General features: G+C 37.0%; 1 protein-coding gene and 1 long non-coding RNA gene across 2 annotated transcripts; one reads left to right on the plus strand and one right to left on the minus strand.

The window, feature by feature from the left end:
• Positions 1–5,689: 5,689 nt before the first annotated feature.
• LOC125683826 (RNA-binding protein Ro60-like) lies at positions 5,690–15,885 on the minus strand. Its single transcript, XM_048925306.2, has 2 exons — positions 15,712–15,885; positions 5,690–10,247 (listed from the first exon to the last, which is right to left on the minus strand). The coding sequence occupies exons 1-2, from the start codon at positions 15,837–15,839 to the stop codon at positions 8,669–8,671; spliced, it is 1,707 nt and encodes a 568-aa protein (XP_048781263.1). The 5' UTR covers positions 15,840–15,885; the 3' UTR covers positions 5,690–8,668.
• LOC125683846 (uncharacterized) lies at positions 14,030–14,809 on the plus strand. Its single transcript, XR_007373149.2, has 2 exons — positions 14,030–14,114; positions 14,563–14,809. It is a non-coding gene; the product is annotated as an uncharacterized LOC125683846 (long non-coding RNA).
• Positions 15,886–16,172: the final 287 nt, after the last annotated feature.

Genomic DNA, 16,172 nt, shown 5'->3' on the forward strand with positions numbered 1-16,172 from the left:
TAGCATCCTTGGGTGAAATGGATTCAAATGAAGGTCAACACCTTTCTCCAAGGGGAGATGATAGCAAAAATACATTGACATATTTTTAAAATCTTTGGAACCAGCTGACCAATTTCAACAGAACTTGGCACCAAGCATCCCAAGGTGAAGGGGATTCAAGTTTGTTGAGGATTGCTCAGGTGAGCAAAACCTGGAACAGTGCTGCAATAATGTGTGCAGCAAGAGAGCAAAGAGATTTATTTCAAACATCCACATTGAATGGCACCGAAATCAAATTATATACACTAGTTATTTAAAGAATTTACACAATAAAAACTTTCTCAAGACTTTTGAGTATCTACTGGCATTTCTGATTGCAACATCACATGGTTAAGTTTATCAAAAGTACCATCACACTTATATAAGTTCCATCACATTTATATAAGTACCATCACATTTATATAAGTACCATCACACTTCAATAGTCTCATTACACTACCATTCTTGTACATGAAAGGTGAAGATAATGAACAGTGATCAATCTCATAACTCCTATGTTTTTATTTATGCCTGCTACCCCTCTTGGGGTATAGGCCGCCGACAAGAGATCTCCAGGCGTCTTGATCCAGGGCCTTCTGTTCAATCTGTTGCTAGTTGTATCCCATTTTCTTGGTGTTGGCCTCAAGGTCTCGGTGCCTTGTGTTTCTCAGCTGGCCTCTGTTTCTCTTGCCTCCGGGATTCCAGGTCAGTGCTTGTCTTGTGGTGTTTGACACTGGCTTAAGGAGTGTGTGACCAATCCACCTCCAGCATCTTTCCAGAATCTCGTCTTCTGCAGGAAGTTGGTTAGTTTGCTGTCAAAGGTCTTTGTTGCTGATGGTTTTCTGCCAGGGGATTTGGAACATCCTTCGAAGACAAGAATTTATAAAAGTCTGGACCTTCTTGACTGTTGCCACCGTTTTCCTCCAGGTCTCAGAGAACTGACTTGAAATTTGAGTGGAATAGCCTGATCTTGGTCTGCAGAGTTGGCTTTTTGGAGTTCCAGATGTTCGTCAGTTGTACTACTTTTCCACTCAGTTTGTCAATGATAATTACCAAGTATGTGAAAGATTCCACCTCTTCTAGTGCCTCATCATCCAGCTTATTTGGTTCACTGCTGACAGTGTTAACCTTGAGGATCTTGGTCTTCCCCATGTTGAGGTTTAGGACTACTTGCGCTGAGGTGGATGCTATGTTGTTGGTCTTCTCCTGCATTGGTTGTCGGGTATACGACAGTAGTGCCAAATCATCTGTTAAGTCAAGATCGTCAAGTTTCTTGGAAGGTGTCCACTGAATTTCTGTTGTTGTGTTAACCATAAACATCTTCATTATCCAGTTGATAATTAGCAGGAAGAGAAAAGGGGAGAGCAAACAACCTTATAGAACTCCGGTTTTCACCTCGAAGGCCTCTGCATGATAGACTGCTCTGCAGGTCATCCCGTCATAAGAGTTCTTGATGATGGTAACTGTCTTACCTGGCACCCCATAGTGCTGGAGTAGGTTCCCCTATTCAGACTATCAAAAGCCTTCTCATAGTCTACACAGTTGATGTAGATTGGTGAATTCCATTCCAAGGACTTCTCAACAATGATGCAGAGGGTAGCTATCTGGTCTGTGCAGGATCTGTCTCCCTGGTCCCTTAGGTGAGCAACTACTTGGTCCTTAATTCATTTAAGATGATCCTGTAGACCACTTTCCCTGGTATGGACAGGAGTGTAATCCCTCAGTAATTGGTATAGGTCACCCTTCTTAGATATCTTGATAAAGGATTCTGGCTTCCAGTCTGTTTGTGTCTGCTCCTCCCAGATCTTGGTGGTGTGTAGGTCCGCCTTTAATGCTTCTGCTGGAATACTTTCTAGGCCTGCTGCTCTTTCGTTCTTCAACTGCTTTATTGCCATACAGATTTGTGGATGTGTTGCTGTCTATGGGGAGGTGTTCCTCTGCTGGTGGTATGTCTGGCGGATTGGGTGGTGATGGTCTATTCAGCAGCTCTTCAAAATGTTCTTTCCATCAGTTGTATTGTTGTTTCTCTCCCATAAGTGTCTTCCTATCTTTGCTTTTCACTGGCCTTTCTGGCTTGTTTAACGTTCCAGACAAATTCTTTGTGATGGTGTACAAGTCCTTCATGTTTCCGTTTCTTGCTGCTTCTGATGCGAGACTGTTTGTGTAACTTCTCTTATCATCTCTAATACTTTTCTTTACTGTCCTGTTTGCTTGAGTGTATTCCTCTTGTGCTTTCTTCTTCCTCCTATCTTGGATCTTATTCATCGTTTCTGCTGACAGTCATTCTTTATGCTGGTACTACAAGTCTCTGTCACTGCTTTCTTCACGTTATTCCACTTGCTGTTGATAGCCTCTTCTTCTATCAGTTCCTGCAGTACTTGGAGCTTGTTTTTCAGAGCAACCTTTAATTCCTCTCTCTCTCTTCTGTGCATCCTTCAGAACATGTGTTGTGTCTCTGTACTGCTGGTCCCATCCAATCCTTCTTTAGCTTTAGTTTGAGACGCGCTACCTGTAGGTGGTGATCTGACTCGATGTCGGCTCCTCGCTTCACCCTGACACTTTGTAGAGACCCTCTGAATTTCTTAGTGATGCAGACATTGTCCATCCAGTTTTCACTGCAGCCGTCAGGGTGAAACCCAAGTTGCCTTGTATCTTTATGTGTGTGTAGATGCTGCCTCCGATCACTAAGTTGTTGAGAGTGCACATGTTAGCAAACCTCTCCCCATTTTCATTTATCTCGCCAAGTCCACAAACTCCCATCACCTCTTCATACCTGGACATATCATTTCCTACTTTTGTATTATTGAAGTCTCCCAACAGAATATTGACATATGTCTATTTGAGAAACTTTCAAGGATGGTCTGCAGTCTATTGTAGAACCTATCTTTAATATCATCAGTGCTGTCGTTTGTAGGAGCATAGCACTGCTCTACATTCATCATTATCTTTTTCTCCTTTTTCCAGAAAGATGCTGTAATGATCCTTGGGTCATGAGCTCCCCATCTGATTTATGCTCTCTGAGCTGTTTTAGACAGCATTAGGGCAACTCCTTTGGTGTGTGGAGCATATTCTTCCTCGTGTCATGAGTATAGCATCATCTCATCAGTCACAAGTTTTTTGTCTCTGTCCGGACTGTGTCCATTGCGTTTCTCTTAGTTCTAGCAGGGTTATCTAGTAATTCTGCTGCCACTTCTGTCTTGTCTGCTTTGTACATGGTTCTTACGTTCCATGCTCCAATGTTGGTCGCCCTGGAGGAGAGAACGGTGGTCAGACTTGTAGCTTTCGGGTCCCGGTTTTCACCACGGCATCATGTATGAAAGGTGAAGATAACGAACAGTGGTCAATCTCATAACTCATATAAGCAATACAAAATAGAGAGTTAGGCAAACATGGACCCCTGGATATACCAGAGGTGGGATCAGGCACCGAGGAGGAGTAAGCATCCCCTGTTGACTGGTCACACCTTCTTGACGAAGAACCATTTCTTCCCAGGTCTAAGGTGTCTTTATCTCTTAGGCGTTTCTGTAGCTTGAATTTCTTTTACGAAATGGGATAGCAGGCCCTACGCTGAACCCTCCTCCATTTTCAGCCGGGCTTGGAGCCGTCCTTGGCGGAATTCATAACTCCTATAAGGAATACAAAATGTAAAATTGGGCAAACACTGACCCCTGGATATAACGAAGGTAGGATCAGGTGCCTAGGAGGAGTAAGCATCCCCTGTCGACCGGTCACACCCGCCATGAGCCCTTTATCTTGATCAGGCAAACGGAGTAATCTGTAGTCAAAATCAGTATGCCAAGAACAGCCTAACAGTCAGTATGAAATACTTCAGACATTTAATCATTAAACCCGCATTTTCTAAAGAAATTTCTGGTATATTGTTACCTTGGTCCGTCCGTCTGTCACACTTTCTTCTTCCTCAAATTCCTCTTTTATTTATTTTAAGCAATTACCAATCAATCTTTTTGGAATATGATAGGTTCTGTCCTGTAGATGTGTAATAATGTTTCGGAATATTCAATTTTACACTGGGGCTCAAATGGAGATCGAAAAACGATGTTTTCTCTAAAATTAAAAAACCTGGTTCCCAAAATTCCCTTTACAATAATTTACGCAGTAGCCATGCAAATCATCTTTTGAAAATGATTGGTTTTGTCTTGTAGATGTGCAATAAGTTTTCTGATAAGGTAGGATCAGGTGCCTAGGAGGAGTAAGCATCCCCTGTCGACCGGTCACACCCGCCATGAGCCTTTATCTTGATCAGGCAAACGGAGTAATCTGTAGTCAAAATCAGTATGCCAAGAACAGCCTAACAGTCAGTATGAAATACTTCAGACATTTAATCATTAAACCCGCATTTTCTAAATGAATTTTCATTTTCATCCTGGGGGTTAAAAAAAAAACCTATGCTTTGTTTTTCTTCAAAAATCTCGTGCAACCAGATGTTCGGCTTCGTCCGGTAAAGACTCACGACAATGTCAAATGTTTCATGCGTTTTACGCAATAGCCAGATTATCTTTTGGAAGATGATTGGTGTTGTCCTGTAGATGTGCAATAAAGTTTCGGAATTTTCATTTTCATCCTGGGGGCGAAATAGGGTTAACAAACGACGTTTTTTCGACCAAGAAAATCTGGTTCAAAACTCCTCTTACATTTTACGCAGTAGCCAAATCATCTTTTGGAATTTAATTGGTGATGTCCTATAGATGTGCAATAAGGTTTCAGAATTTTCATTTTCACCCTAGGGGCCATAATTGGAAGTTGGAAAACGATGTTTTTCCAATTTGAAAAAAAAAACCCGATCATCATGGGGAGAAGATTCGTGATGTCCCTTACATGTGCAATAACTTTTCTTTTTCACTTTGAGGGGCAAATGGGGTGTAAACGACGAACAAAATCCTGGCATTTAGTGCATTGTGTCATGTACAGCTAGAATATATTTGCTTTAAGGGTTGAAATCTAGACCATTTTAAAGATATTGGAACAATCCCGGGACACTTGCCCATCAGAATACTCAATGCATCTTGATATGTGCAGCAGGAATATCTATAGTTTAGGGGTCAGGACCTCAATTGTTGTAAATATATTCTAACAATTATGAAATATGGTTTGGAATAATCCCCAGAGCACTTGCTCAACAGAATACTCAATACATCTTGACATATGCATTTGGTGTAGGGTATGTTGTATGGTAACTATTGTGGCTTCTTTGTAGTTACACCAAGTACGGCAGAGAGTATTTTTAAAGGCAAACACTTCTGAGTGGGCACTACTACTTTATGACAGCATATAGTTGAAAAATTGTATTTGCCCCAATATATGGTTTAATTGCAACATCTGAGGCATGTCTTATAAGCATTATTGATGCAAGTTTCATCACTGCAGAACGCAAAGGAACTGATCTTATTCAAAGTGTGTGTGACGGTGCATGTTGTCGTCCGATGTTTTAGGTACGGATAGTTTAGAGTTCCCACAGGAATACCTACATAAACATTGGAAATATTTAATTATGTAAAATACTTTCCACCACATAATCTGTATATTTAAAGTATTTTACACATCAAATTTGTCTTTTATCCATTGAAATACGTCCCCCCTTTAGACCCTTAGAAACATTGCTTACATTGTAACATAAAAACAATTTTAGACAATAAACAATATAAATCAATGGTTAAAGTTACTCTTTTTTTTATTCAGTAAATATTTTCTATAAAATTACATAATGCATTTTTAATCATGTCAATATAATTACTATCTATACATATATACATATGGTCTACAAAAAATACTCCGACACTGTAATTGACCAACACATATAAATTAGTAATACCTAGGTATTGCAGAATTTGTAACCAAGAGATTTGAAATGTTTATAATATCAACACATTGATGTAACAGAGGAGGCATTTCCTCTCATATATACAGCCATCTTTCTGTTACAAAATATACCAACATAGGTAAACAACTATAGGATGTGTCTGTGTACAGCGACATAATTTCTGTCAGGGACTTTCTGTTCTAGGATCATGCAATGCTTTACACATACTGTTATTCTAGAACATGTAAACATGTTATATCATCACAGTTCTGCATGCTGAACAACACTGTTCACAAACTGTAAATAATTCATTCATATAGTCAAGTACAACACCAGTTTTACCAGGGCCGTAAATTAACCTTCAATTTGGAGGAGGCAGGAAATTAGGCGGGGGGGGGGGGGGGGGGTCTGGGGGCCGCCAGACGCTGAGCACATTTTGTGCACACTGAACACGTTTCGTGCAAAATCCTTGATTCTAGGGCCTTCTAAGATGTTACTTGACTAACTCATTCTAAAAGAAAGATTTGGAATGCTTTTTAAGGGAGGTATCATGTTCTTAGTTATTGGAAACAACATAAATTCTAATGAACTTTAAATTTTTTTTGGCTCAAAAGTTGGAGGAGGCAGCTGCCTCCTCCGCCTCCAGGTAATTTACGGCTCTGTTTACTCACTCACACAACCCACACACAGGCCAGTTACAGCTACGCCATATCATTAATAAATATTGTAAACATCAAAGATATAAACTGGAAGAGAAAAATATCATGCCTAATGAAAGAAACAAAGTATATACCCAATTTATAAAAGACAGACTAATTCAAAGATCTATAGCAGTAATTGTACATAACCTTTTTAATGATTTTCTATCAGATATTGTACTTAGTGTAGAAAATTTAAGGAGGAACTCTACATTGTCATAATGACTGTCTTCCTTTTAAAACATGAATGAAAATATAAATATCAGCCATATTTGTCAATTCCGTAAAACATCAACTACCTAACTGAGTAGTTCAGTATGTTATCACGTTGATTACTGAACTGTAGGTCGCAGGTTTGATTCCAACAGGGGTTTTAAATTTTTCCAGACTACTTTCAACTCAAACTGCATTTTTTGACTAAATAAAGTAAAATTTGAAAGTTTTCAATTTCAAAATATTGTTGTACATATTCACTTTTCATCCATATCAAATTTCTCTGGTGTAGCATTCCTCCTAAATACATTTGGATTGTCTCTGAAGACCTGATAACATTGTTGAAACATGGCACAAAAACTCGTCATTCCAAACATTTAATACTTGGGTGTTTTCATGGCTTTTAAACAATCATTACTGTCTCAAAAGTTAATACATATATAAATTCATGTAGATGATATTAAACCCCTATATCATTCATTGTGCTAAATACAGAAATCAGATGACCAGCTAACCTGCACACATTTCCTGGGTTACTGAAATCAGGTACAACATAGACACATGTACATATGGAACTGTCCATTTATAAAATTTAATTCTCCTGCAATAAAATGTACAATAATAAAAAAAAACTTTCTGAAAAGATTTCTCCCACTTCAAAGAACATATTGCATACAGAACTCTGTAGAATGAGCTGCGAATTGACTGGAATGGTAATTAAAGCATGTACATGTACTTAGATAACAGTCATATTCTGAAAATAAAACCAATAATTTGAAAATAATCTGCTTATAATTCCAATGTTATTTATTACAATTGTTTTGATTGGACAAAAATAAAGTTAAATGAGAATTTACATATCAATAAATCCAAAAACACCATGTATACATGTACGCGCCTGAAAACAAATAACATAGTGCGGGAAAACAATTCAAAGATTTGAAATTGATAATACAGGGAACAAATTGGAATTAAAAGAATCAAACATTCTTTTTGAAAAATTTATCGATGCGTAAACTCTGATGCGTATATCTGTGACGTGCCTCTTCTAAATAAAATCTAGAGTAGTACAGGTCTACTAGGCTACTTTTCTGCGCATCTGAAAGTATGTCATTCATTATGTGGTGATGAATTTTTCTATATTTTACTTTCAACTATAAAATTACTGTCCATGATAAATCATCCTTGAATACTAAATTGATAAAAAGGAAGTTTTATGGCAGAGCTTTTTGTATTCATTATCAAAATTATGCATTAACACACCAGATATGTAACTTTTTTTCAACCTCTCGGTCACAAATTTTGATTGCATAAATTGTGCTGAAAAGAACTAAGCTCTAAAATAAATAACCCGATGATAAAAGGGCTTCACCAGGAAGTGTACCTTAATCTAACAAGAGTACTGCAAATGGTACATCATATGCCCACCAGACAGTGATGACAAAATTTCAGTGCAATGTCTGTATCCCTAACGAGAAAAAGTCTAGGAAACGATTTCACCTACTTTTAGCCCCAAGTAGGTCACGATGCACCAACTCGGCTGAAATACAAACTGAATCTGTATTTCTCTGAGAGGAAGGTTGTGACAACATTTCAGGGCAATACCTGTATCCATAGTGACGGACGTAATGTGTCCCGTCTGATGACCGGCGTATAAAAATATTGCCTAATTGATTAACAATGAACCCAATGGAAGAAACAAATGACAATTTTTCATGAGAGCTCTAGAAGAAAAAGGTGCATAAAACAATTGTTTATCAAAATGTATAAATAACTATAGGTCATCCAGCAAAAGCTAATAAAATTGAATTTATCTCATATTTTTAAATTCTACAAAACTCATAGTATTCAAAACTAATCGTCTCAAAATATAGTTCTTGACGGCATAAAAATCAATTGCGGGATTCAAAACTATTCACCTTCAAATTCTTAAATCTACAATATCTTGTAGGATGTTTCTCATGTCCTCATGGTACCCTAAAATAAAATCTTGCATAATCTCAACAGCGTAAGCATCCACCCCCATCACATCCAGCATACTACTGTCTGTTGGGTTTGCAGTGGTCTCACTGTGTTTGAAGTGTACTGTTATGCATTTGGCTGTAGGATGATGCTGTTTATAATTAGAAAAAGCTGACTGGATTTCTTGGACTTTTGATCCAGGAACTCTGTCTGTTATCAAGATGATAGCATCAAATGGCTCTTCTCTTCCTGTGGCATAGATGAATGGTGCACTAAATGACAAAGGTTCATTTCCTTCCTCTCGTATAGAAGCAATTCTTTCTAATGCAGTTTCAACATCTTCAATACCCTGATCATGTCTTGGAAAATCAAATCTTCGCACCAAATGGCCAAATGTCACAGTTTCAGCAGCTCTTTCATTTTCTGTAAGCATCATAGCTAAGGCGGCAGCAGCTTGCTTGCAGGTGAGCCACCGTTTTCCAACAACATTTTTATCAAATTTCATTTTGATATTAATTGCAAGCAACAATCTTTTATCTGTTGAGGGACGTACTGATAATTTATTCAAGTATGCCTTGTAGAGGGCCTTCACAATCCTCTCATTAATGGGCCAGGTCCTTTCGTTACATCCTTCCCCTCTTCTGTAGCCAGTTAATGCTGAAATGATATCTATGGGATGCAGTTTGCTACCATTAACAATATCAATGTTAGTAAGTCTTTCACAAACCCTATTTTCTTCATCACTCCCTGGCATAAGAAGTTCCATGGATCCCGCTTTTCCCAGATTTCTAATTAAAGCCATTAATGGCATTTCTCTCATCAACAGAGTTTTCCAAACCCTACTATGTTTCAACCATTTTGCTGGAATGTGTTCCCATGAAAGATCCCACTTGTTGATTGCATTCACCACAGAGTCAACGTCAGAATCGGGGACATTTTTTAAACTTTCAAAGTCCGTGAAATATTCCTTTATTCTATCATTAATCTGCCCGTTTGTTAGCACATTTTGAAATATTTGATTTGCTTTTGAAAGCCCTTTAACAATATAACAAAAAATATAATTCATTTCTTCATTTCTAGCTTTTGGATGACATGCCTTGATGATTCTTTTGTGGGTAAATTTGTTTCGACATTGATATTTGGTGACATGCTTGGCTAAAAGCATAATATCTTCCTGATATCGTGGATTAGACACATACCACTGAGCAATCCCTCTCCGAAATTGTCTTGGCCAACTTCGTAATCTAATTTGTCTTGCAATCCCTCCGACTCTTTTGTATCGTCTCTGGCTTCCATTTCTTAGGTAACATCCACATTCCACTTCATCTATTTCTGCACAGTATGATAAAAACATGCAGAGCTGTGATGGTGTGTTGCAAACATATCTTATGGCCTCCAGTGCTTGCTGTCTTACGTTTGACATGTTGCATTTTGCACAAATGGCCAGTGTGTAGGCCAGCGGATAGAACTTGCAGCATTTATCTTTACTGTCTTTAATCCACTTTACAACAGCTTCACCTCTTCCTCTTTGTATCAATCTGAATAATTTCAAACAAAGTTAAGTACAAAGATTTGTAAGAACAAGAGGCCCATGGGCCACATCAATCACCTTGGCCCATATTTAAAGATTTTCTCTATATATATATATTCACATGTAAAACTTTGATCCCTATTGTGGCCCTGACCTACCCCCTGGGGCCATGATTTTTACAAACTTGAATCTGCACTATGTCAGAAAGCTTTCCTGTATATGTAAACTTTTCTGGCTCCATGGTTCTTGAGAAGATTTTTAAAGATTTTCCCTATATATTTGTATGTAAATCTTTGATCCCCTATTGTGGCCCCATCCTATCCCCCAGGGGCCATGATTTTAACAAATTTGAATCTGCACTATGTCAGGAAGCTTTCATGTAAATTTCAGCTCTTCTGGTCCAGTGGTTCTTGAGAAGAAGATTTTTAAATGACCCCACCCTATTTTTGCATTTTTGTGATCTTTGAAGTGGGCATGGCCCTTCATTTGAACAAACTTGAAATGAAAGCCCTTCACCCAAGGACGCTTTTTGCCAAATTTGGTTGAAATTGGCCTAGTGGTTCTGGAGAATCTTAAAAGTTTACAGACAGACGACGGACAACGAGTGATCAGAAAAGCTCACTTCAGCTTTCAGGTCAGGTGAGCTAAAAAAAAATATGCAGGACAAACTGTGCTGTCCATTGAATTAACAATGCAGGTCAGTCTCAGCACAATTTTCAACCCAAGTAATTAAATATGTGTATCTATATCCTTTCTATTGGTTAGTTGACATAGAGCAAAAACTTGTATTCATAAATTCACATCAAATACACACAACACTTGTTCTCTTTTAGAAGTAAACAGGCATTGCCTCTAATATCAAATACACACAACAGTTGAACACTATTCTATCATGAAACAAATGTCTTGCTTTTTAATAATCTAATATAATACATTTATTGCATGATAGTGAGGGAGATATGAAGATCTTTATTCACCCAAGAAAAATCATATTCCCCAAGGGCAACGCCTGGGAGGAATATGATTTTTCTTGGGTGAATAAATCTTCATATCTCCTGAACATTCATGTAATAAATTGTTTATTATACCGAAACAAAGCAAGACTCAAAAGTGCATTTGAAATTGGAGTCCGTTCATCTATACATTGTATGTAACTGAGATCGTCCTAACGGTAACACCACGCCATCAAAGTATTACGGTAGAAGGTACAAACAGCGAAATACAGTGATATGATAACCAGTTTTTGTATTTCCATTCTCCTTGAATGCTGATTTACTTGCTTGTTTTTGTATCAACCAAAACCATGCGATTCAACTGTGTATCAGAGACCAGCATATTTGCTGCCTTGCGAACTATGAAAGTAGAATGACTCGGAATTATTGTGACGTCACAATACACTTCATCTACCTTGACGTCAAATTTATGGAAAATGCACGAGGCTGCCCAAGGGGTAAATATGATAGGGAGATATGATGTTTGAGAGGGAGATATGAAGTTTTGTCATCCCTGGCATGTGACCGTCTAAACCAATCAGATTACGCGTTGCCTAGAATTCTCATACCGAGGTATAATAATAGCCTTTATCATGTTTATTATGTACAAATATAAGATGAAATGCAGGATGAAAAATGAATCAATGTCAGAAAGAAATCTCCGATAAAAGTATTAAAATATGTCAATGAGCTTTTTACACAAAATGCTGTCCTTAAAAACATTGGTGAAATTAAGAATGACATTTATCATATGATAGGAGACTCTTTGTAATATATATATAGATATTTATCCCTTGTTATGATGTTTGTATAAATATATAGATATTGATATGTATAATTAATACGGTACATGTATATATGGAAATGACTTTTTGATATGCATCATGAAATGACTTTTTGATATGCATTATGAAATGAAATTTCATGATTTTTCTGATGTATGAAATGAATTACGATTATTGTGATGTATGTATGCATTATGAAATGAATTTTTGTGATTTTTTCTGATGCATAATGATTTTTGTTTATGTATGAAATGCAATGATTATCATTATGTATGTATGATTTCTCTGATACATGATATGCAAAATGCATTACGATTATTATGATGTATGGATTATGAAATGAAATTTTCTGACGTATGATATGCATTGTGATTTTTATGATGTATGCATGAATTATGAAATGACCATTTTAATAAAAGCAAAAAAAAAAAAAAAATACACCCAACACTTGTTTTCTTTTAGAAGTGGACAGGCATTGCTTATACACAGGTCCAGTACAATCTCTATATTTAGCTATATAGCTTTACTGTATGACTTTTTAAAAGTTATTTGAAATAGCTGGATTAAGCTAGTTTAGATTTTCTGAAGAGCAATGACATAGCCAAAAAGTCGCATAATAATTTTTGAACATGCTTATACTTTTAACTAACCTAATTTAGTAGACGATATTTGACGGTTGATTATGGTCAATAAATGGACTTTATTTCCAGTTCACCATGACGATGCAAGAGGTAAGACCTTGACAGAGTTTCTTGTAAACGGTAGGGGTCTAATTATCATATTTTATTGAACTTTTCTCCGAAATTTTCAAGCGATGCAGCTGGTAAAAAAGAAAACCAAGATGGCGGCGTGATATATCTTGTGAATATTATGTTAACAGGAAGACAATTTTTTTTTATTATAGATAAATCAAGAAGCATAATCAATATGTTATTTCAGGGCTCGCGCTGCCCATCGCATTTGTCGCATTTTGCGATTTTTCAGAAAAAAATGCAACAGAAATTCCGGAAATGCGACACGGACATTTCGTATTTTAGTATTCGTGTGCCATTTTGAATTTCAGCTGTTGGCATCCAAACAGCCTCAGGGCTCGCAGCAGGGTTAAGGTGTCCCGAGTAAAGTTAAAATAATCATCATAAAATGTACCTCGGTGCACTTCATACTATATGATGTCACAATATAAAAGTACGTCACGACGTACAGGTCTATAGTTGTATCGCGGGGAAAATGTCATAATATTTTCTCGCTATTTATTGCCGTTATCTAGTGTTCAAGCTGTATGTGTTTTAATCTGTTTGTCAGATGATCCCCCCCCCCCTAAATTTCTTCAATAATATATAAGTCTCATATATTTATATATAATATGTGAACGAAAGACTGTAAAGTAATCTCTACATCACTTTGTGACCTTGATATCGCCCCCGATGTGTATAGTCATTTAGAATAAAGAAAGCCAACGCATGTACATATCGACTCGTTACAGGTGAAAGATGACGATATTTTATTTCGACCTAGGCATATTCAGAAAGGTAACTAGTTGCAGATTTAGGATTTTGATACGGAAGGTACAATATTTTGCCTCGTTTAGATACGATTTGGATGTGAATGTGGAAAATGCCCAACATTTGAGTTGAGATTATGGAAATTGCTATATTTGAGAGGATATTGTATCGATCCGTATCACTCTTTAAATTTACTATATTAATGTCGACATATCAAGCCCAAGCTGCAAATGGTTTGAGTCCATCTTTCACCTGGAACGAGGTGATAAACAACTAAAAGTCTAGCGGATAAAAATAGCTCTACGTCACTTGTATGACGACGTAATAGGTAAGCAGAGGATTTCCCCACGTGATACGATGTTTGTTAATGTATTGACAAACGATTTTTACCAAAAATATGCGACGCTTGAAAGAATTTTACTTTTATATGAATATGCTGTTATTGCTTGTTATTTTACCCGGGACACCTTAACCCCGCTGTGCTATTTTACCTGTGCAGAAAGTGGATACCCTGTCGCATGGGAACAATAAGACTTAGGGACGTCTTGTTTATTTAGCAGTTTACACAAAACAAAGGGTTGATCTCTATGTGCAGGTAGGTGTGAATGAAATGAACTTTGCGCGTGCCAGTTGCCTACAGTACATATCGTAAATATAGAGATACCCGAGTCATTACTGGGGAGCTACCTGTTTTGTACTAGATGGAATAAAAAGCGTGTGATTGTGCACATAAGCTAGTCAATGGAAGATACTTCCATGTTAATAAAAATATATAAAATTTAATTTGTCGGTTCATCACAGTACGAAAGCGATTTCATCTAGAAAGGTAAACTAGAATGTTCAGCTATATTTTCTAATCCATTCGACGTTAGTACAATGTATAAATAGAGGAATGTTGGGAAATTGCATTATTCTTTAGGTCTTTAGTTTGATCTATTTAGAAAATGGCCATGAGGAAACGCAAAACAGTAGGTTCTTCTGAAATTGTTATCCTGTCATCTTTTGACTTCACATCATCTTAAGCCATTTAAAATTTGTTTCAGACTTCATAAAGTCCCTTCTCCTCTACATGATGAGATTCACCAAAGGACCACTTTGTCATTCTGGATTTCAAGATGAAAACAAGATTCTTCAGTGAAAATGTGATGTGAAACTATGATCATGTATTATATATTACAGTAATTAATTTTCAGTAACTTTGTCATCAGTGACTTTTTCTAGACTGCAAATTTAATGAGTAATATATGTCATTTACACCACTAAAATGATTAATAAACATTTAGAAACTCATTTCTTGTCTTTATTTAATATAGCCAGTTTATATGCTATGAAATACTCCTCTTTTTTTCTCGTATGAAATAGAATTGAGTCAACTTAGCCAAAAACAATATTTAGAAATAAAACCATGATTGTGCTGCAATGTCATCAGACTGACTAAAAAGCAATCTGCTGAAATACAATCGATTTTCACAATATCCTAATAATTATAGTGATTTGTGATAAAAGCTAAACAAAGCTATGTTGTATACATTGTGTAAGAATAATCAGAGATATGATATGTTGTATATGCCTCTTGAATAATATACATGAAATATAGATCTACAGTAAACGTGTATGAGTCGATGCACGCGCGTTAGGTTGCGACACAAAATTTTGGTCCAGTGTGAGCCCTGTATTTGGTCCGCGTACTTAACAATACAGAGTGAAGTGTTATTACCACAGTTGATTGTGATTTTCCCTACCAGAGCAGACATGTTCCACGGACCAGTTCCTAATACGCCGCTGCCCTTGGGATAAATCGACTCAAGCTATCGACTCGCTGTCTTCTACATCGAGGAACTTGCCTTGCTGTATACACAGACCAAGTGGTGAGTTTAGCTAGATAGCCACGATTTACTATAGTTATCATGGTTATATATAAAGATATATTTTATAGATGGTCGGCACACAGACTAAATAGTTACTAGTACTTATATCAGGGACCTATGTACTTAGTATATAGGTTATGCATGATTATGCTAGTTCAAATAGCTTTTATAAAGCTATATAGCTTAATATAGAGATTTTTCAGGACCTGATAAATCCACTTCTATAAAGAGAATAATCCAATACTATGAAATAATCTTGGGAAAACAAATCGAAAGTAGACCCCCCAAAAAAATCCATAGATGTCATTAAATGCATGTGTATACCTGTCGATTATAGATGCCTCAGTTGTTATTTCGCATTGACTTGGTCTGTACACACTTTTATCAATACCGAGATACAAAAATCTCCACAACAAACTTTCGTCGTCAACATGATCCGTCTCGACTTCCATTCTTGCATCCCAGCCGCGCCGCGAGCGCGAGCTACTCGACTTAGCTGATTCCTGAGCCCGACTTGAATCCCCCCCCCCCCCCCCCCCTTCTTTTCTCGTTGTTATTTTTTTTAAGTAGGTACTCTAATATTACTGCCTAGCTGAAACAGGGGTTTTAATTTTTTTTCAGCCGGATTGCTTTACTGCAATTTTTTTTTTTACTAAATAAAGTAAGTATCGATACAGATACTGATAAAGTATAAATTTCAAAATATCTCTGTTGTAGCATATATCCTCCTTAAAATCGTGAAGCAAAGTTATGAACATATTCGCTAAGGTGTGTCCCTATCTCTT

The sequence above is a fragment of the Ostrea edulis genome, chromosome 6, assembly GCF_947568905.1.
Source record: "Ostrea edulis chromosome 6, xbOstEdul1.1, whole genome shotgun sequence".
NCBI lineage: Eukaryota > Metazoa > Mollusca > Bivalvia > Ostreida > Ostreidae > Ostrea > Ostrea edulis.

What these genes read in the sequence shown, in the direction of transcription:
- LOC125683826 (XM_048925306.2), bottom strand. Translation starts at nt 15,839, where the DNA reads ATGGAAGTCGAGACGGATCATGTTGACGACGAAAGTTTGTTGTGGAGA. An exon ending in GAGGCATCTATAATCGACAG is followed by an intron (nt 10,248 to 15,711) that starts GTATACACATGC and finishes GAAATTATTCAG; the next exon opens with ATTGATACAAAGAGGAAGAG.